The following is a 23,202-nucleotide window of genomic DNA, read 5'->3' on the forward strand; positions in this document are numbered from 1 at the left end:
GTAAGAGTTTATCAAAGATACACAATATAGCAAACAGCCATATTCATATTTCAGTACAGTTTATTTAAAGGTAAATAATCGAACATGTGAGCTTTTAGTTTGTTTTATAGGCTGGGGCCACACGAGCGCACGAAATGCGTCCGTTGTAGAAATAAACAAGAGAGGCGAATGCTACGCTTTCTTCTGGCTCCATTGCAGACAGAAAACTACGCACCGCATTCTGCAACTGTGTGGTGTCCTCAGCAACGTCCGTCATAAAGTACGTTCGTTGCAACGGACGTACTTCGTACGCTCGTGTGGCCCCAGCCTTAATGTGTGAATAATTGTCGCAGATAGCGCAGAGCGTTTCGATTTCAGCTACAATATTCAGATTTCTGTATTCCGTTTCAATAACGAAGCCACTTTTTCCTTCACCTTGTTTTCTTCTTTAGACGTATTCCTTTAATCTGTTCGTTCGAATTTAATTCAAAGTTAACGAAGTGGACGTAAACCGCAGGGCGAGTCTGCGGGGCGGTTAAGAATGGGAGGAGAGGACCTCTCTGCTTGCTTTTCTGAAGTCTTTGCGACGGAGCACTTCCTTGGGCATAACAAGTAGGCTACAACAATTCGTGAGTCCCGCGAATAGTGATATAATAAACCGCAATGAGAAACAGGGATGGACCATTTAGGAAATTTGTTAAGAACTAATGAGTCTACCACGCTGAACAAGAGCGTAGCAGAAAACAAAGCGGAAGTACGTTCTTGTAATTTCTTTGTGTAGAGTTAACAGTTATTGTCTGTCTAAAACATCTTGGAGGGTACGTCATACACAGTGTGTGTTCATGAAGACCTCCGGTATGGCGATTTTGGTTCCAATTGCATGTTGAACTTGAAGTCTAATATTTTTCTGGTGATGATATAATGATCTGGGTCACTCTCCGATGAAGATGGACCTGCAGAAGTGTGCCACACGCATGATACGATAATGTGCATGCAGTTAGGGCACATACTGACGCTAGATGAAGGTTCTGAGTAATATAACATCGTACAGGCTTGTGTAGCAGTTTTTTTCTTGAGGTGGGGTGAGACTGGGTCCACTTGGTACCTCGGCCACTAACTGCCCTATTGTACCAGCCCCGGGTGATAGATGATGGTGTGGAGTAGTCGGTGGAATGAGAATTGGCAGGGGAAACCGAAGTACTCGGGAAAAACCTACCCAATGCCACTTTATCCACTACAAATCCCACATAACCTGACCTGACCTATGCTCGAACCCGGGCCGCCGCGGTGGGAAGCCGGCGACTAACCTGAGCTATGGCACGGCCTTTTGTGACAGTAATACTCTAGGCTTCTATTCGAGAGGTGCTAGGTTCGAATCTCGGCTGGGACACAGACCATCCTGAGTTTTTTTTCCCCTCACTCACTCCAGGCATATACCGGGATATTACGCCGATCAGACCATGACTCTGCCTTCCAAGTCATTTCTTTTTCATCATTCATCAGTTATTTTACCATTGGACGCACACTGTGTGGTCTAGATACTGACAGAACCGTAAAATGAAGTACTGCAAGTACGAGCAACCAGCCTTCACGAAATCTGTATTGATGTTTGGACTGTGAACATTGGTTTTGTAAGCAATACACGTGTATGTGAAACCATCTGAAGCATAACACATCAGTTCCTCAGAAAAGTAGCTTCCCTTTCATCAGTAAATGCACGACTTCATAAAATAATTAGCTAAAAATTATGCATTGAAGGATAATAATATCCACAGATCGCATTAGAGAATGCGTGTGGAGCGGAAGAAAGAGAGAAGCTCCCTCCTCCCAAAGTAGCAACACAGCAGATAAGTATCATTGCTTCGTTACGTGTTAGTTAAGGAAGCAGGGAGAAGAGCGATGGGTTTTCAGAGAGCTGGAACCAGCCTGAGCCTCAGTACTGATCTTGGTAGCTCACTCGTTTGTCCCAAAGTGGAGACTGTGCTGGGTACGAGGATTGTGCCACAGAAGAATTATGGCACATGTAACGGTGATAAAATTTGCAAAGGCTATATCATAGTTTAGGAACATGGATAGCCCATTCTCTATAGCGACGGACAGGGGTTACATTCCCGGCAGGAACAAAAAATTGTTCTTTCAGCGCCCAGACCGGCTCTGCTGCTACCCAGCCTCTGTACAATGGGCACCAGTGGTTCCTTCTCCGAGAGTAAAGCGGTCGGAGCCTGAAACTGATCACTCACTTCTGTCTAGTGTCTATATCAAGAATGATGGAGCTATAACTCCCCAAACATGTTCATGGCGTGGTGCTTAATTAATTAAGCACAAGTACGTTACCTTTTATCATTTATTCCATAATTTTCGGATTCATTTCGTAATTGTTTCTCATTTTATTCTCTGAATTGGCTTGTATTTTCTCCTGCGAGTTGCTGTTACCCGGAATATGTTACCACTGCGTGCCCCCTTATTGCTTCGTTTTCCTTCCGTAACCATACTTACACGACTCACCCCCCACTCGTCTCATCGAATTATGCGATTTGGCTTCCTCGTGGATAAAGATTTTGGCCTGAGCCAGGGCCGCCAGAATTTTCACAAGGTGGGGACAGCCACAATTTGCTCATGTTTAAGCCGTTTGAGACTATTCTTAACTAAACTGCAAGGCCTAGAATTTTCAGGGCAGGATAATTATTTTAATAAGATATTCTGAATTGTTCGTACAAATATCAAGTATATCCTGGTCTACTTTACGTATTTTAACAAAAATAAAAATAGGCTTATGAGATCACTTTTCTGTCTGGCTGTATATATCTCCCCCAGCAACGTTTGAAAACCTGTACCGATCTCCATGAAACTTCATCTATATATACCATACCACCTGAGGCCCTCTCAACGGTATAATTCATAAATGCCTTCCATCAGTAATACCAACATTGCAGCCTCTAAATTATTGAAGTAATGACCTTAATATTATTTCAGTGTCTGAACCGAACGTCATGAAACTTGGTTTATATGCTCGTGCCGTGCTGCTTGAGACCTTCTCAGCGGCACGCTTCATACTTGCCATCAGTAATAGCAGCTATGAAGCCTCTCAGATAGTTGAATACTGCCTGAATGCCTCAACATACTGAGGTTTTTGTTTCTGTTTATCATATCAAATACAGATTATAGTGAATGCAAAGTAGGCGATTAGCTCTTGCCAGAACTTGTTTCAATTTTGATTTTTTCAAAAAAAAAAAAAAGAACTCTGGTGTTGGGAAGGCAGATGCCGGATTTTCCCCTCTCTTCCCACCGGCGCCCATGGTAGAATATCGCATTCTTCTTTATATTACACGGACGATTTACTTTTAAAATACATTTTTAGGTCACGTGTTATGACGTATGTGTTGAACCGGGAGCTAATGATTACGCGTAACATGTGTGGACCGACAAATTTTGCTTGCTAGGACGAAGCAAATTTGAAAATGTACATACAGCCTCTGTATCGTTGAATACAGACTTATCTCTCGGTGTTCCTTTGTTGCGGGACTGTTCCCATAATCCAGTAGACTTCAAAGGGGAACTTCTTTGTATATAACTCCACCGTGAGTATTGAAACTGATACTGATGTGCTCACAAGTTTCCAGCATTAACCGAAACACAGAGGAAAGCTTTAATACTAACTCCCTAAGCAGCACATCAGAAAGGTTTCTAGAAAGTGTGAAGGTAGAATTCCACCCGTTCGCGAGCCCTGCTAGCGCACTGTCTGGAGAATGAGTAGAGTGGAGATGCCCGATTTTCGAAGAACTATAAGCCACCTCCACTAGTCTTCCCACGACAGTGGCGAGCACCGAGGTGTAGTTATGAAGCTATGAACTTATATACGACAGGTATCTGTTTAAATCTTGGCCCGCCTACTGATTATCGTTAGGTTTTCATGATGCTTTTCGGATCCTGCAATTTAAACGCCCCGATAATCGCTTGAAATAAGCGACGACCTCCTCCTTTCAAATCCTTACGTAGTCGCCATTGATTATGCTCCTCTTTCTACCACATACATCGCTATCTAACCTCTGCAGTTGAAACATTTAATGACTTCAAGCCGGAAGCCCCCGTGTTCAAGTCCTGATGAGGTCATTGGATTTTTTTCAATTGACCTAATCCTTACAGCCGCACTAGGCCCTGGGGTCGACTCAGCCTCTAACAGAAATGAGTACCAGGAATTAATTACAGTATTTACGCATGTATAGGCCGCGTGCGTGTATAGGCCGCAGCACAATTTTCAGGCAGAAATTATAGAAAAAATAATTTTCTTGGAATATTATTTCAGGAGTATTACACCCTGTATTACTAATTATGAATATAATTTTTTTTTTAAATTAAGTGTGATTTCGAATATTTCGAATATAAGCCGCACCCCAGTTTTCCTCTTGAATTTTTGGCAAAAAAATGTGCGGCCTATACATGCGTAAATACGGTAAATAATTTTCCTGGGTGTAAAGCGCGGCCAGCGCGTAAGGCTGACAACCTTACCGCCATCTTTGAGCCGATTGTCTAGATAATGTGAGAGCCTCAACGTCTCACAACCGTGTGGGCCTGCACAGCCTGTTAGAGGGACAACTTTATTTTACTTACTTACTTACTTACTTATTCCTTGTTAGTTATTAGCCGCCTTACATGCAAATTGATTTTTAAAACCTTTACAAATTTTAACTACAAAATCTCTTCTACATCACTGGTGTGTGCCCACTACATGTTTCGATCAACATTGGTCATTTTCATATGTCTCAGAAATTGCTAATGAAAGTGCTGTGTGCCCGGCTGTAAGTTCAGTTTTTGGAATATGCCCTCTTCTGTGCGCCCATATGTCCTATGGTGAGGGGTAATTCCTTTTATTGTGTCGTGTGTAGCTGTTACGAATGTTCAGAAATTTTACAGGCATCTGAAGATGACCAGTGTTGGTCGAAACATGTAATGTGCATACACTACTGTTGTAGAAGGGATTTTAAAATTAACACTTTTGAAGTTTTTTGAAATGCATGTTGCATGTTAGACGGCTAATAACTGACAAGAAGTAAATATGTGATTTGGAACAGGATGATATGATACAATATTATTTATTAACTTAGAAATCAACCAACCATCCAACTCTGCTTCAGGAAAGCGGGTGCTCGTGTTCAAAAAGATCTCCCTATTCCCAGCTAATTAAGCACTACGGCATAAAAACGTATGGGGGAGTGGATGTGTAGATCCACTATTCTTGACCTCGGCACTGTTTGGATGTGAGGTTTTAGCTCCAAGCCTGCGGCTTTATCTCCGGGAAAAAACCAGGTACCCACTGGATAGGCTGGATTGGTCCCAGAACGGTTCTATACAACGTGGAGAATGTAAAAATCTTACCTCTACCGGTATTCGAACTCCAACCGTTCGGTTATCCAGACAATAGCCAGGCACTATACCGACTGCGCTATCCCGGCTCCCACCTATTGCAAGCTAGGCTCGACCGTTATCCTGTGGTCATATTGTCGATTTTTTAATCGCTTAGTGGGGGGGGGGGGGGTGGAGTTCAGCTGGGTCCACTCGGCACGTCGGCCACAATTTGTTGGAATGTAGATCGGCGGAAGAAACCGAAATATTCGGAGAAAACCTGCCCCAGCGCCATTTCGTCCCCCACAAATCCCACTTGACCAGACCCGGGCCACCAGCGACTAACCGCTTGAGCTATGGCGCAGCCTTTTTTTTTTTTCCTTGGCACTACAGCCCCAGTGGGCCTAGGCCTACCTCCATGAACTCCGTTCACTTCGGTTTTTCTAGATCTTACACATTCGGTAGGACTCCTTGGGCGGGTGATCAGCTCATCGCAAGGCCTCTACCTGTAGACAAACACAGAAAAACACACAAACATCCATGCCCTGAGTGGGATTCGAACCTACGATCCCGGCTTCCGTGCGAGCGAAGACAGTGCATGCCTTAGACCGCTCGGCTACCGTGACCGTCGGCGCGGCCTATTACCGTTCTTATTTATGTATTTATCTGCAGTTTGTTTAACGACGCTTCCAATAGCTCGGGCCATATGGTTACAAATGATTAGATAATATCGATTAATAAGTTGAAAAGGGTGTGGAAGGAACCGGTCATGTTCTAATTTGAGGCACTGTCCCGGCATTTAGCTTGAGAGTTTTAGTGTTTCTGTGATGTAATTTGGGAGGAGCACACGGCCTTGAAAATCATCATTAATGTTAGGCAGAGATTGGAATCGAACACCTCTCACAAGCCAGAAGCCTTACTGCTTGATGATTACATCTCATATCACCATGATAACGGAAAAGCGTTGCTGTTACAAATTGGAAAGGAAACATTAAAAGTTAGTTATAATTAAGTCACTTCATTGATATGTAATGTTAAGAGTAGCGTATCCGAATGGCAGTCATTGCATCCTTCAAAGGAATCGTCTCTCGCCTCTTGTTTTCATGTCACCTTTCTCGATGTCAAATTCGTGAAGTGGTAATTTACTCTCTGGTGTTGAACTCGTTAGGAATCAGTGATGGGTGCACAGTCTGAGGTGCGGGGTGTTTTAGTCCTTTCGAACACTGAATCGTGGGTTCCAATCCTACTTAGGGCATGGATGTGTGTCCGTGTTGTCGCTAGGGGCCTTGCGATCGGCTGACCCACCATCCAAGGAGTCCTACCAATTACTTGTAAGTTAATTCTGAACTGGAATAAGCCAAAAGGCCTAATCCGTAAAGGCTGATAAAGAAGGGTCATTACCGCTAATGCCATACCCCGCCATTTGACGCTATCTAGATTCAGTTCAGACCAGTTCACATACTCTGAACGTGTTTTCGAAAGAATTGTTATCCTTATCTTCTTGGAGCCGGGGTAGCGTATTCGGCATAGCGATTGGCTACGTACGAGCTCGGCGACTGAGGGGTCGAAGTTCGAGTCCCGGTAGGGTCAAGAATTTTCTCTTCTCAAAATCGTCCAGACCGGCCCGGGGCTCTTTCCCTGGGGGTAAAGTGGCCGGGACGTGAAGCTGACCACTCGCCTCAAGCTAGTTCCGATGTCAAGAAAATGTGGATCTATACATCCACTCCCCCATACACCTTTATGGCTTCGTGCTTAATTCTTTGAGTACAGGGACAGCTTTACCGTTTACCCTTATCTTCTTCGTCTTTTAAATGATCACGAGTTAATATGTTTGCTCGCCAAAATTCTCTGAGCATTTCTTATTGCTGTCCCCAGCTGAGCTGCACCTGCATCCTTATTTGAGTTAACAGTCCTATTACTTATACTGCACGTCATTTATAAATGAAGATGTTCCCGTTTTTTTATCATTTATTAGCAATCTGAATTTGCATTCTATGAGCTAATTTGCTGTCATGTACAATAATTATTCTATTGTACTAAGTCGGCTTGAAGAGCTGTAATCCATCGATTACGCCTCAGTTTTCCTGGAGATCGTTTGGCCAAGTTCGTCTTAGTCTTCTGTGTTGTGTAGGTTGAAGGAGAGCTTCTATTGCGTTGTTGGGGTGAGATTCCAGTTTCTGATAATGTTTTTGGATTCTGTCTGTGATTACGGTTCTTACATATGGGATCTTGAGGTCGGTGTGAAGAGTTTGGTTTGACACGTACCAAGGTGCGTCAACTATGGCTCTAAGTATTTTGGATTGACTTCGCTGGATGATTGTTATGTTGGATTTGCTGGCGCATCCCCAGAGCTCAATGCCGTATGTCCATATGGGTTTAATTATTGTTTTGTAGATCAGTAGTTTATTATCTATTGTGAGGTGAGATTTCCGACCTATTAGCCAATTTATTTCCTTGAACTTAATTTCGATGACATGTTCCCGTAACTACTCTTCCGAACTTCGGCTTTCTTAGGTTCAGGTAATTTCCATAATTTATTTTAATCACTTTGAATCGAAGTCCTCTCCTCAAAGCAAAAGCTCATACGAAACAACTAGTAGAATTGTTATTCCTGGTATAGATCTGTTTAACGTCTTATTCAATTGCTCGGACTGTATATAAGGAACAGTTTAAGGTAGGTCTTCTGAGGACTCATTCACATAGCCGAGCTGAGAATTGAATCCTGAACCTCTGGAACAAAAGCAGGAGTGCTACCCAATAAACCGTGAAATTCGATTAGCAGAACATTATATGATGCCCCATTCAACAGTTCTCTGCTGCTGAGCCGTACCATTTCATACGGCATCACCCTTCCTGTGCGTCTTTGTCTGGGGAGGCGTAAATCCCAGGCCAATGAAACGACAAACTTTAGAGTCACTGATGTGACTGTGTGGTATATTTAATCCCGTGCCACAGTTACTACAGCTGACTAACTCTGAATCAGACGGATAGCCATGAACTGACAGAATGTGTGCATTTCGGAGCGTCGCAAAGAGAGAAAAGTCTTCTGCTCATTGAATACCAGTGCTGAAAAGGATGCCCATAGCAAAATGGATCTGAACTGTTTAACAGCAATCAACTGTACCCTTATTTTAATAGGATGAAACAGGCGTAATCGGTATCCTGGATGTCCTTTGGTTCGTATCCTGCCGTTGCTCGCAATATTACTGTTATTGTTAATTGATTGGGAGTGGCGACAAGTTTTGTTACCAATTAATTAATCGTTTGGAACTGACTTCAGTTTGACGGAAGACCCCCCACGGCCTCCTGGAATTGACCTGTCAAAACTTCCTGTCCCTTAACATCAAATTAACTAACGAAGTATAAGCACCGACTGTTAAAAATGGCGCACTCGGTTAAATAGTATTTTTAAAAAATACTTATAACTGAGAAAGTAGACGGTTTTAAGCGTGACTAATCAGCATTTGGCCGAAGTACATGAATGGAACCTTGCACTCAGACTGAATGTATGATTTCCATATTATTATTATTATTATTATTATTATTATTATTATTATTATTATTATTGTATGCTGCTCTATTTGAAACTCAAATCCTCACATTGTGGCTTTGTCTGTGTATGTTTGCTTCTGTATCTTTATTCATGGTAACTGTGTAATTAATATAGACTCTCATTTTTGTATTTTGTTTTTTAATTATTTTTGTGTATTTCTCTCTTCGTGCTAGCTTTGTAATTGGCCTCTGTGCTGTTAAGTTTGCACGCAAATAAACACGAATTGAATTATTGTTATTATTATTATTATTGTTGTTATTGTTATTTTACCGCCTCTGTGGTCTAATGGTCAGCGTTCCTGGCTACAGATCCAGAGGTCGGCGTTCGATTCCCGGCGCTACCAGATTTTTTCGGAGAAGTACTGTGTCGGGAACGGGGTCCACTCAGCGTCATAATGATAATGGAGGAGCTATTTCAAGGAAATAGCGGCTCCGGTCTAGAAAACCGAAATTAACAGCCGTGGGGATTCGTTGCGCTGACCACGCGACACCCTCTATCCGCAAAAATTTGGCACTAAACTTCGCCGACAAGCGGCGGTCGCTCGGTCGGTATGGTTCGCTTGCGGGCCGAAATCACGGAGTTTATTATTATTATTTTAGTTCTGCATATCTCATTTCATTATTTTTTCAATAAATATAGCGAGATACACGCACAAACGCGTGTAGGTTTCGTGTCATGTAAAGTAATCGATCAAATTGTCCTGTCTAAACAGAAATTGGGGCCGATCACAGTGGCCGCGCGGTCTGAGGCATGAACTGTCTTCGCTCGTTCGAACGCTGGGTTCATGGGTTCGAATCCTACTCAAGGCATGGATGTGTGTTTGCGTTTATTCTGTTTGTGTTGTTCTGTGTATAGGTAGAGGCCTTGCGACGGTCTGATCCCCCGTCCTAGGAGTACTACTGACTGTGTGTAGGATTAAGAAGATGAAAAAGCGGCCAAGGTCCGACAAAAGGCTGTAAAGCGATGGATAGATAAATGGACGGACGGACAGACAAATTACAGTGGTTTGACTGTTCTTCGCAAATTTGTTAACTCGGCTGTGAAATTTAATTAAAATCCAAACAGTGGTTGTCGATTTGTTTCATTCATACAGACGGACGGACTGAACTCCGCTGGATTGCGGACGCCCGTAATAAGAGACTTCCGTAATCTTGGCCTGTGTTCGGAAGGGCATTGTTGATTGCCGAAATTTACGCAATACATGGGTGACTCCTTTGTTACAGTTAAGGTTTAATGTCTACATAGCAAAACATAAGAATCTTATGCCGAAGTCAGCAATGGTGGAGCTATACCTCCACTCCCCCATATGACTCCATGGAATAATGCTTAATTAATTAAGCATAGGGACAATTTTACCTTTTTATAACATAAAATGTTCCAAATCATTATTCAAATATAAAATTTAACGCAATTTTAATAAAATGTAAGGTAACATTTTCCGTAAATGGTTAGATTTCAGATCGGTCCACAGCAGCAAAATGAAACCCTGCATTAACATACACGTACGTCCGGACGGTTGTTTTATTCGATGACTCTCCGTTTTCCGAATTTTCCTACATTGATGCAAATGCCAAATCAACAGATTACCTTCCTTCAGATTATTTAACAATGTTATTTGAGCTACCGGATACAATGAACCATTTCATCAACGTTTATGTGAAAAAGAAAGCCATGCCTTAGCAAGTTGCTAAATACTGATGAACTTTACAAAATATTTAATCCGCAATCCACTATTTGGGAAGTGACTTTGCTTGCAGCGAACCTCGTAACGGAGACATATGAGGGGCATGGAGACAAGGATTCATCTATGGGCCTGTTGAACCTCAGCACCAGATGGGGTGACCGATCAGTTTCACGCGTCGGTCGCTTGATCCCCCACTACAAATTGAATAAGTGTTGTGTTATCCTAAGAGCAATTCTGGACTTAGTAATACAGCGAAGACAAGTGACTAAGCCTCTGCTGGGTTACGAAGTTCGACCTTTCAGCTTATAGTCAGTCGCCTTACTGACTAAGCATTCTCGACTCTGTTGCCGTTTACGTCGCACACAACTCATGCAGTAAGATGATTAAGAACGTTAACAAAAAGATGTGGAGGAGAGGGGGCTAGTCCTCCTGACCACAGTTCCGAAACCTCCGTTCTCAGTGCACCGTAACTGATATGTTCGTCATAGCTGACAAGAATGCTTGGAGTAGTATGACGTCATAGGCGAATATTTTACTCCTGTAACGAGATATTTTCGCACATTGTTATTGCAGATTAACCTTACTTATTCGAATGTTTCGTAATTAATAGTGTTGATATAACTGATTTCTCAACTAGCATAAGATTATCATATCAGTGCACTTCTTAAAGCATAGATTACAGTTCAAGTGTATTTTATCTCATTTCTTAAAGACATTGCGTGCCTTTCAGAACTGTTCTTTTCGTTTAAAATATTTCGTGATTGCACAGTCACAAGTAGGTACTGTGTGTGTTCGTGCGAATCATTTTCATGTTTGCCACTAGAATCTAAAAGCAATAATATGCTTGCTCATCGTTACAACCACCAGTACGATTATAACCACCATTAACAACATACCACGAAAACAACACGGAGTGGGCCGTATTGACTGGCTCCGTCTCCAGCGTTTGTATTATAGTTAAGCCATCCTTCTCCACCCTTCCTCCTCCTCCTAAAACGTCTTCCTGCATCTTCTTTTCCTTTAGGTCTGCTAAAATTGTAATGTTTGTTTCGCATAGAGTTTATCCTTCCAGGACAGTGATTTCAATATTACGCCAGTCTGTATACAGTGATGCTGATTCTTAAGATGTCGTGTGGAGATAGTCATATTTTTCCTTGCAAAATGTGGAAGAGACACATGCATTGTCGGTTTGATTTCGAAGCTTAACATAAATCAGTCTTGGCACTGCGAGTGAATCGATTCAATGTAAATGAAGTGTGGCCTCAGCCTGTTCCAGTTTCGGTTCTACCGGTTTAGACCTGCAGTTTGCAATGGCCTATGTACATTCTGCTTCAGCCGGGTTATTCTGCGGTTACAGGAGGTGATTGGCTTCCAGAACAGTTTGCACTGGACACGTCTAAACTGGGACAGATTCTCCCTTTTCACACTACTAACGCCTTTTTTTTATTATTATTTCCTTGGTTCATCTTTTGTTGGTTATTTTACGATGATTTCAGTTTTTCAGGCTAAATAACCTCTAATAGTATGATGCTGGTTGAATTGGAAAGGATTTGGAAGGAAGCGGTCATGGTCTAATTCAGGCACTACTGTGGAATTTGTCTGGAGGGATGAAGAAAACCACGATAAACCTCAATCAGAGTAGCTGGCAGCCCAACCGAAACTTGAGTTTCTCGGATACAAGTCTAGAGCGCTTCCGCTAGACCACTCTGTTTGCTTCAGTTGACTGATTCATTTCATTCGCCCAACTGCAATTGTATAGGGCTGTTCACTCATAAAAAGATAGAAGCCACTGTACTGAAGATAAAGAAACTAAATTTGTGTTGGAGTTTCTTCCACCCTATAATCATATGTAATTTTTGCACCAGCTCAATCTGCTGATATTGGATAGTTGGATTTCCACATCAAATTTAAGCTCAGGTGGAAGGTATTGGCTTCTAACTGCAGAGCCTCCTATTCAGTCCCAGGTAGCTTCGTATGAGGTTCATGATTGATGAAATGGCAATGGAGCAGGTTCTGCTCTGAGTTTCTGCAACTTTTCCCTGCTAATCATCACTCCACCATGCACATTTATCACATTGGGGATAAGATGTAGGATTCTGGCTGGAAAGCCAGACCACTAGGAGGGCTTAGACATAGATGGGATGATAATTTTAAAGCAGATATTAGAGAAATAAAATGGGGTGATGTGGACTGGATTCATCTGGCTCAGGATAGGAACCAGTGGAGGGATGCTCTGAACTTGGTAATGAACCTTCAGGTTCCAAAAAATTTGGAAAATTCTTGAGGGGCTGAATGACCGGCAACTTCCCAAAAAGGACTCTGTTTCATGGAGTTAGTTCACTTATCACTGACCAAGTAACACAGTATTACATCTTCCATTTTTAAACTTAGGTCTTCATCTTTGACCAGCACTTTATTGGTTATAGAGCGAGGAAGTTAGCGTTGTGACAGTAATTATGCTCATCATCTAGGTAGGCAGATAGTGGCGTTACTTCTACAACAAATATAATGATTCTGCCATATGACTGTATCATTGTGTATACAGTGCACTATATGACAGTGAGATAACATTGATGCATGAGCAGCTTTGAACGCCAACCTCTCGCCCTGCCACCTCAATATGTTCACAATTTTCACCATCATCTCTGTATTAAATAATCATATTGCAGTCCAATATAAACTCCACTTTACATGACACCCAAACTGAACATTATCGGTGTATCCCACAAGTGACTCTTTGAATCTAAATTATGGGGTAACATGGTATACTACAGTCCTGTAGCCCAGAACATTTTCCATTTTGGTGTGCATTTAATGAAATGCAAGAAAACAAATCTTGTCTGTAAGGAAAGAAGGAAATTATAATTTTATAACTGCAGTGTAATTACTTAGCTCCTTCATCAAGAAACTTGTAAAGGTAAAGTTGGCCCTGGGCTTAACTAATTAAGCATTACGCCATGAAGGTGTAAGGGGTAGTGGATGTATAGATTCAGCTTCACGCCTCAGCCGCCTAACCCCAAGGGTAAGCGCCCCGCGGTACGCATTGAACAGGAGCTTTGGTGGGTCCCAGAGTTGATCTGAATGACATGGAGAAGAAACATTTCTGCCCCTACTGGGACTCGAACTCCCACCCCTCTGCTGTCCAGCCCATAGCCAGTCACTATACCGTGTTATCACGGCTCCCCAACAAGAAACTTGTGTCTTCAATATATAAATATTAGGGTCAGCAAAAGGTGCACAGTTGTGAAGTAGGAATTGGAAACTTATGTTTGCACTCTCCTTCCCATGCAAGATATAACATGTTCTCTAACAGTTAACATATTTTAACTTTATTAAATGTTTGTATTTTTTTTATAGAATGATGAGAACACGTATGGCTTTGAGACACCTTCCAAGCCTGCATGTAAGCATTTGTGGAAGTGCTGCGTGGAACATCATGCTTTCTTCCGGTTAGTTCAGGTGTCACCAGCCACTCCAGATATCTTCGCCTTGGGCTCTAGATTTAGGTACAGGTATGTTCAGAAATGAGTTGACGCTTCCTCTTGGTATAGCAACCATTTCGTTCATGTACCATCCAGAAAATGTTACACTTTTTATGGACATTCCAGTTATACCTTTGATTTTTATTTCTGATTTTCATTATTGTGACTCCCAGTCTCTCAGATCATATTTCTATCCATATTTATAAATACTGTTTCAACCGAAGCGATTATAACCTCAAATCATTGAATGAAATTGGATATCTGATCATGAATGGTAAGAAAATAATAATTGGGAAGGAGATGGCCCTGGACAGTTTGAGAGAACTGAATAAATTCATGAAATACTGTAGTCAGTATGATCTGTAACACGGTCAAATCAGATTAGATACTTCACAAGTAAATAAAAATTTAATCCAATTTGTATTCACTATGCTGTTAGATGGCTTCAGAATATGAATTTTGGATATGTTAACCAGTAAAGACCTAAGTCTGATTTCTAACCACAGTTTCAGGCCATTGGTAACAACAGCCATGAATAATTTATGACATTTTGTGTTTTTGTTTTTCCTCTTTTTATATGCATTAGTGGCCGAACAGAGAAACAAGCACAGAGAGATGCCCAGCTGCGGTTGCGCAGTCCGCCGCAGTTCACACGAACGCCAAGTCGGCGGTATCAGCGGCGTATAGTAGAAGGAGCACAGGACAGTAAGTTCAAATTTTAAGCTTTAAATTTATTCCTGCCACCTGACCCTGAATGTTTTAAGAAAAATAAAGAACAATGAAAGACAGTCAGTCATTGAAGGTAAAGGTAAAGTTATCCTTGAGCTTAATTAATTAACCATGAAGACGATGATGGAGTGGAGGTATAGTTCCACCATTCTTAACCTCAGCACTGGATGGAGGTGAACGGTCAGCTTCACGCCTCTGCTGCTTTTTCCCTGGGGAAACAGCTTCCAGTACCCATTGTATAGGAGGTTGGGAGGGACCTAAAGCTGGTCTCACTTTTATGGGGAAGAGATAAGTTCTTTTCCCTGCCTGGAGTCAACCCCCGGTTCCTCAGTCATTTAGTTCATATCCTAGGCACCATATTGACTGCTATAAAAAATGAAATTTTGTTCACAAGACAAATCCGTTTTTTATGTTAACAGTAGTCAATTCATTGCACTAGAAACTTTCTATGGCTCTTGAGCATCTCAGAATAGATTTAATCTATTTTGTGGGGAGACTTACATCCCAGCCTCTAACCTGGTATGGGAGGAGTTACCACTGGGGATTTAAATTCAGACGTGCAGAACAACACTGGCCCCATTTCTTTTTATAAATCTCTTATTTTCTTGTCATCAGAAACGAAGTTAGTGTCTCCAGAACAAAGAAAGTATTCATTTAGAATATCTCCAATATTTGCCTTTGATAAATGTTTCTGAGGTGATGCCGTGTCTACTAACAGCAGATTACGATATACTTTTCCAGCATCATTTACTCAAAAAAAAATCAAGGAATCTGATTGGTTCAAACAGTAATTCAGTCTTTAAATTACAAAAAAAAAAAGGTCTAAGGCTCATTAAAGGAGTGAAAAACAGGGTGTCCTGTAGAAGTCTATTTGGTGATTTTAAGATTTTGACAGCAACTTCTTTAAATATATATATATATGAGATCTTATACTTTTTAAAAAAGAACAAGATATACACAATTCATTATTCTGACATTCACAAGTATAACACTAAAGGAAAACAGGATTTGTATGTTCAAACGTGCAACACTGTTCGTTGCAAAATAAGTGTAATTAACATGGGAATCAAAATATATAACAGGTTTCCCCTGAATTAAAAAGAATAGAAAATTTTAGTTTTTAAAAATACATTAAAACGTTATTTACTACAAAACTGTTTTTATTCTCTGCATGAATTTTTTAATAACAATGATGGGCGGTAGCTTGGTGGCTCAGGTTGGTTCTGATGTGGTATGGTTGTACATAGATGGTATAAGTGTATGCATTGCTTTATGTTGGATTGCTGAGTGAGGTCATCCTCTGTTGCTAGCTTCAGCTGGGGGACAGTGATCCTAAGATTATTGTATTGTTCGTAGTCTTATGCATCATTTTGTACATTTTTAAGAGTTGATGACTTGTGTTTTAGGGGGCTTAAACTGACTTGTCCAAATGTACCTGTGTAACAGTTTATGGATGTAAATAAATTATGAATTATCAAACATCAGGCATTAGCCTCAGCCTTCATCTTGTAAAGAATGAGCAAATTTATGTGATTCAAATAGTATTCGTGAGATGGAAGCACAGGCATAAGCATTCGTCCGTGTGAAATACATAGCACTCAACTGTGCAGACAGCAGCTGCATGCTATGCACAGCACAGTGCTGGCGGGTTAAAAAATACAGACCTAATAACTGAACATTTTTACCTCATTATTATTTGCCTGTATGGTATCTGTCATATATTGCCAAATATTCCTTAGAATTCCTGTTTTTAATAAACCACGCACGGAATTAAAGTAAAGTAAGTTAAACAAAACTAGTGTATCTTAATCAAAGGTAACATAATTTAGATCATATTAAGAGGGATGGGCATAAGTGACTTTTATCCGATTATGACCTGTTGTGACAAAGCAAGGTGATATAGGGGTATTGCTTGTATTTGGGAGCTGCTAACCAAAGGTAACATAATTTAGATCAGATTAAGAGGGACGGGCATAAGTAACTTTTATCCGATTATGACCTGTTATGACAAAGCAAGGTGATGTCAGGGTATTGCTTGTATTTTGGAGCTGCTCTATTGATAGCTGGGATACCACTGAGATCTTTTTGTGGTTTTCCTTGGGGTCTCCACGAAAATACTAGTGAAATATCACAAATCATTCTTGTTTGAATTTCCCTAGGTCTATAACATACACCTGGCAGGAAATAATATAACTGCAGAACTTCTTATGAACAAAATTCTGGTCACTATATTATAAAGGCAGACTAACAACTCTTCCTTGTTTTTTAAATCATTTTTATCACAAATATTTTACATTACAGTCACATCCTTTATTCAAATCAATGTGTGTGTAATTGCTGAGAATTATTTTTTCTTTTACTCTTTCATTACAGCTCCAAAGGTTGAAGAAAATGTGAATAATGAAAACATTCCTCCTCAAGAAATGAAGACAGTTTCAATACCCCAACCAGCTCAGTCGTAAGTATAATTCTTTATGCTGGAACAGCAGAAGTAAGAGCCTTGTGCAAATTAAGTTTAATATGCTGCATAAGTACTTTTATTGTCACATTTAAGCACTGACAGTGCTTCCATGAGGACTGAATGCTTTAAAGGCTAGTATTGTATTGCATTTATATGTCTTCTTACATTTAACTAATTGCTATCCTTTATATCATCAGCTATGTCTGTATTTTGTGGTCTGCTTCTTATTTCTTATTTTTTACTTCCATTCCTTAAGGGTATGTATTGTGGAGATCAAGAAAATTCCATGTGTACTATTTCTTCTCATCTTCTTATCAGTCATTTTCATAATCCCTGTTTCAATTAAAAAACATGATCTCAATTTGAATATAACATTCTGTAACCTTAGTGAAATATCCATATTTTTGGTTAGAATTTACCTTTAATTTCTCAGTTACATACTGTGTGTTCAGTCATTCATCTAAATAAATATATATATATATATATATATATATATAAACGATTATATATCACACGTTTAAGGAATTTAAAATTGGAGGATTATTGAATTTGTAATCTTTATTTATAATGTTCATTATTTTACCAGTATATTCTCTGCTTTTTCAAAACTTTTGTAGTGGTTTCCCTAACCATTGCATTGAGATTATCTCGTTATAGTATGAATAAATAACTAGAAAAATAATAAAAAATAAAATAATTATAAAAATTGCTTTTAAGCATGATACATAAACTATGAAATTACACAAATTCTAGTTGCCATAGCAAGAGAGAGAGAGAGTTGTGTGTTAAGGTGTTGCTTCAACATAAGTTACATAGTAGGTTACAACCAAATGAGCGGTGTTTTGTTTTATTGTATCATTTCTGTTCTGTAAGTATTGATAATATTTTGATGTGGATATATGAAATTATTGTCCTATATAAAGGGGACTGGGTACAGTTGACAGTGCCCTATATAAGGACCAGTGGGTAGAGGTGACTGTTTTTGCGTGTTATTCATGGAAGATGGCACTATACTCCAGCCTCAGTATATCAATCAATAATGCGTAAGACTAGGAGGGAATTAGAGAAAGCAGGAGAAGTTAATGGTACAAAAGCATATATAAAAATTGATGAGACTTTCCATTGAATTCTCAGTGGGTGTGGCACTATTTTATATGAGTATGTCTGGTGGGATTCTCTTGAATTTAAGAGAAGAATATTGTCACATTTTGGGTATGTCACGCGACAAATAACTTTACATAGGTCTCGGATTTAGCGAATCTTTATTGAACATTCACTCTTACACACCGTACAACTGTTATCACTTTTAGTGTCACTTGACTTCTGGCCTAATACTTCAATGCAACATCTCAACTATCCTTGGCCATGGTTGGATCTCAACTGTCTTCTGTCTGTAGCTCTCGGCTTATGTAGGTGTTCTGCGGACTCAGTAGAGGACACCCCTCACCAAGGTTCGATCTCATGTGTTCGGCAATCCGTTGCTTCGGGAACGCTCCTTATATGCTGGTAACAAGTTCTGGCTCATCCCTTGTTACTCAACGGCCTTCTGTTGTTCATCTCCAAGGAAACACGGCATTGTCTATGCAACGGCTTGCTGTTATTGCGTTACCATGGAAGTGCCTATTCCAAACACATTACAATATATTGTCTTTTCAATATGCATTCTTTCAATATGATACTAAGATCTAAATCCTCAAAGAGTGTATGTATAACATGTTTAGAGATTTTTGGAGGCTGGTATAGCAGAGGTCATTCCTAAGCAATGAGAATATTTGAGCTTGACAAAAAAAGATATAACAAACATTTTATGGCTCTAAAGTAAAAATATAAAAGATAAATATGAATCTATTCTTTCCTTAACAGAAATGTTATATTTCATTTTTATATATTGTAGCATGTGATCACTTTATTTGATGCAGTCTGCTTACATGTACTGGCTGGTGATGACAGCTAGAATGAGTATGGTTAAATGATCACTTTGTATAGTCTGATTTTAAAGTCACTGTGTACCTATGCACTAAAAATAAAAGCACCTACTTCAGTATAAACTTTTTAAGTTTAGTAACAGCATGACATTTATCATGGTAATGTTGGCGGTCTTGATCTCATGTTTTGTAGGCTAGGGAAGTATGTAGAAAATAAAAACCTGAAGTTCTTGGAATATTTTTTATCTATTTGAGACACTACATCACATTACAATGTGTCAATTAAAAATTTCATGACACCAGTTCTGTTGTGAATGCTGTGAGGTTGATTTTAGCCTACAGTGCCAACATGGCAGAATATGCTTATTGAAGACTGCACATCATGGAACCCCAAAAATTCAGTCCACATGCTGGTGCAACAAACAGGTATCAGGCAATAGTATGTGCCCAGAGACTTCATGATCATTCTGTAAAAAGAGTATGATGGAAATTCGACATCAGTCTCCAGCAACGTATATAGTAAAAGGAACAAATGTGTTGCCAGAAACAAGTTGTTTTTTTGGGGGGGGGGGGGGGGGGTTGCAATTGGTTCAGTATTCCATTGTATGATAAATTTTTGCAAATGCTGTGATGAATCTCTGGGTTCCATAGAAGTATGGAATTTCGTGACAAGCTGAGGCAGGCCATGTCATGCCTCAGGTGGTTAGTTGCCGGCTTGCCACCACCATTGCCCTGGTTCAATCCCAGGTCATGTCATATGTGAATTGTGGACAAAATGGCATTAGGACAGGTTTTCTCTGAGTACTTCGGTTTCCTCTGCCAATTAGAATTCCACCACCTGCTCCATATACATTAACCATCCTATTATCAATGCTGCATAGTCTTGATACTGACAAAACAAAAGAACAAACAAACTATGCAATTTTATTCCACAAGCGAACTATACCAACCAAGCAACCGCCACTTGTCAGCGTTAGTGCCAGCTTTTGCAGATAGAGGGTGTCGGGTGGTCAGTGCAATGGGTTCCCATGGCCGTTAATCTCTTTTTTTCTAGACCGGAGCCACTACTTTTCCATTCAAATAGCTCCTCAGTTATCCTCACGAGGCTCGGTGGACCCCATTCCAGATCCACTACTTCTCAGAAAATCTGGTAGCACTGGGAGTCAAACCCGGACCTCTGGATCTGTAGCCAGGAACTCTGACCACTAGACCACAGAGGCGGTCTTGATACTGACAACACTGTTAAATAACAAAAGAAAAGAAAGAAAAAGGAAAAAGAAAATTAGCTGAGTTATTACTGATTTCAGAGTGTTCCTGTTGTGAATAGAGTTCTTGTGGGGTTACCCACTGTAGAAGTGGGCAGTTTCTGACATTTCAGAGGTACATCCTGCCCCCATCTTTAGGATAAGCGTATTCAGGGTTCAGCTCATGTAACCACCCAAGGACTGAAAAACATCAAAACCTTAGTCATATGATTTTTTCAAGGTAAATATTGTGCCATAGAGTTAGGTTTTATAGTGACAAGTTCCTGTTACCTCTTCTTATTTTATTCAGTAAATGGTAGTTTAGGACGTTTGTTAATCATCTGTATGCCATGTACACACATAGTTTAGTACATACATGTAAAGCATTATTTTTGTACTGGAATGAATTCTGTGCGCTGAAACAGGGTTGGTAGCCTGTACCGATCAACGTGCAGTATTCCAGCCGTCTTGCCATCACATCCTCGCCCAGATTCACCGCGCAGCACTCGCAGTGCTCCTTGGACACAGCCTCATGTCCGTGGCCTCTACACCACTTCCAGCCCTCGATCTGTTAGGTCTGCTGGAAATAACAGTCAGCTACTTAGTCGTCTCACCAGGAGGTCATCAAGCGTGGAAAGCCAAAGTTCGAATGATTCCCGCTCCTGTAAAAGGTGAGTTCACTGCCCAGTAGCAGTGGAGAATATTGAACACTAATGATCAGTATCAGTCAGAGTGTAATAGATAGCATCCCTGCCTTTTAATTTGGAGGTATCCATTTTAAATAAGTGATTATCCTGACTGTGACTTATCGTGGTTTTTCTCATCCCCCCCCCTCAGACAAATTGTGGGACAGTATCTTAAGATGGGCCATAACTGCTTGCTTCCACGCTTTTCCATGCAAATTATTCATAACCATGCTGCTGTGTCTCATTCAACACTACACCTGATATAGTTAACAAAGTGGCATTAAATATACTGTCGCGTATCGGGCGTATATCGCGACAAATAACTTCTCGATGTATTTGATGTAGCGAATTTTATTTCACATTCGCACTTACAATCACCCAAATTACAGATTTACGATTACTGCTATCTGCAGTATCACAAATAGTACACTCCAAATGCCACAATACAACTGGTTGCTGGCTAACTCGGGACTAACTCGGAGGTAGCTCGAGGACTCACTCGGAGGTAGCTCCAGGACTGGCTGTGAATAGCCTTCGCTGCGCCTTATGTAGCCTCGATTGGACAATTGTCATCTGGTGCCGTGTTGCTAGCCACGCTGTCCGGAGTTGTTGACTGCTGCCTAGCAACCGCGATTTCCCTCGGTGACGTCACCGCTACGTTACCGTGCGGAGGAGGGGGAGTGGAGCGCTGACNTGAGTGATCAGCTCGTCACGAGGCATCTACCTGTACACAAACGCAGAAAAACGCACACACACAAACTAAACATCCATGCCCTGAGTGGGATTCGAACCCATGATCCTGGTTTCCAAGCGAGCGAAGACAGTACATGCCTTAGATCGCTCGGCTACCGTGACTGGCTAAATATACATATACCAGTATCAATTTTTGATGAATGGATGACCTAAAAAGTAATACTAAACAATCAGTTGCATTGTGATTGAGCTAAAAATGGATATTCTGGAGACATATGCTGTCTCCATGGTTGGAATCAGTGAGTGAAGCGACTGTAATAAATGACTGCTTTTGTGTATGTGCATGCACATGTGTGTGTATATGATGAGCCACTCACTATCTCCAAAATATGGGATTTTAACTCAACCATGTTGCACCTTACAGACAGGAAGATTTTATCACATTTATTAATCGTGAAAACTTGGGATTTTAGATAATAATGGACTTCAGAGATATTTTAATGGGATCTAGTATTTGACATAAATATCTTCTGTGAACCGACAATTATAAATATTAAATTTGTCATTAACAGTGTGTAGTTATATTTTACAGATCTGAACATAGATTGGTGATGTCCACAGTGAATAATGTGATTGTTCCAGACATCGACATCATCGCAGTCGTCGGGGATCTGACAATGAAAGTGAATTATCAAAGTGTTCAGGAAAGTCACATGGCCACAGGCGGCACCGACACCGTTCCCATGGAAACAAACGTGACTCAGGTTCTGAGCAAGATCAGCACCATCGACATCGACACAAGGGATCCAGCAGACACAGGTGAAGTTGCAAAACTACAAAATCACAGAAGCTAAAGTCAAAAGATCCTCACTTTGAAATGTATGTGTAAGTACCTCATACCTCTGACAGTGTAATATACAAGGTGTGTCCCAGAAGTCATGAAATATATATTTTAAATTTATTGATGATAGACAGAAGAGGATACTGTCATTTGAAGGAGAAAGCTCTAGATCGCATTAACTCTTTGACTGGCGTGGGCGTGTTTTAACGCCCGGACGATGCCAGCTGTTCCCTGGCGTTGGCGTGTTTTAACGCTTTGACAATCTCTTCCCTTCTTTGCTCTCTTGGCACTCATCAACCAAAGACATATATATGATACTTTTTGTGCATGTTTGTAAAGAACCCTTGTAAACTTTGTGGGGGTCTATATTACTGTCAGAACCCTCTGATAAGGAAAAGGTCAGAAAATATTTCACATTCATTCAGTTTCACCATGGCTTCTTGCAGCAAGTGTCTTCGTGTTCCTACAGACCAGCTGGAAAATGTTGTGTACGAGATTTGTTCTGATGATGATAGTTTCGATGAAATAATGATTCCTGAATTGGATGAAGTTGATAGTGACAATAATACAGTGATAGACAATGAT

General features: G+C 40.6%; 1 protein-coding gene across 1 annotated transcript in view; it reads left to right on the forward strand.

Moving 5' to 3' along the window:
- The window catches only part of LOC111868376 (band 4.1-like protein 4), a gene marked incomplete at both ends in the record, with an annotated part of 103,023 nt that overhangs the window by 72,240 nt on the left and 7,581 nt on the right, over window positions 1–23,202 (forward strand). The window contains 5 exon segments of the mRNA XM_023858964.2: window positions 13,914–14,068; window positions 14,625–14,743; window positions 17,141–17,225; window positions 20,823–21,068; window positions 22,419–22,595. Coding sequence (XP_023714732.2) covers window positions 13,914–14,068; window positions 14,625–14,743; window positions 17,141–17,225; window positions 20,823–21,068; window positions 22,419–22,595 — 782 coding nt within the window.

Source organism: Cryptotermes secundus, unplaced genomic scaffold (genome assembly GCF_002891405.2).
Source record: "Cryptotermes secundus unplaced genomic scaffold, Csec_1.0 scaffold2567, whole genome shotgun sequence".
NCBI lineage: Eukaryota > Metazoa > Arthropoda > Insecta > Blattodea > Kalotermitidae > Cryptotermes > Cryptotermes secundus.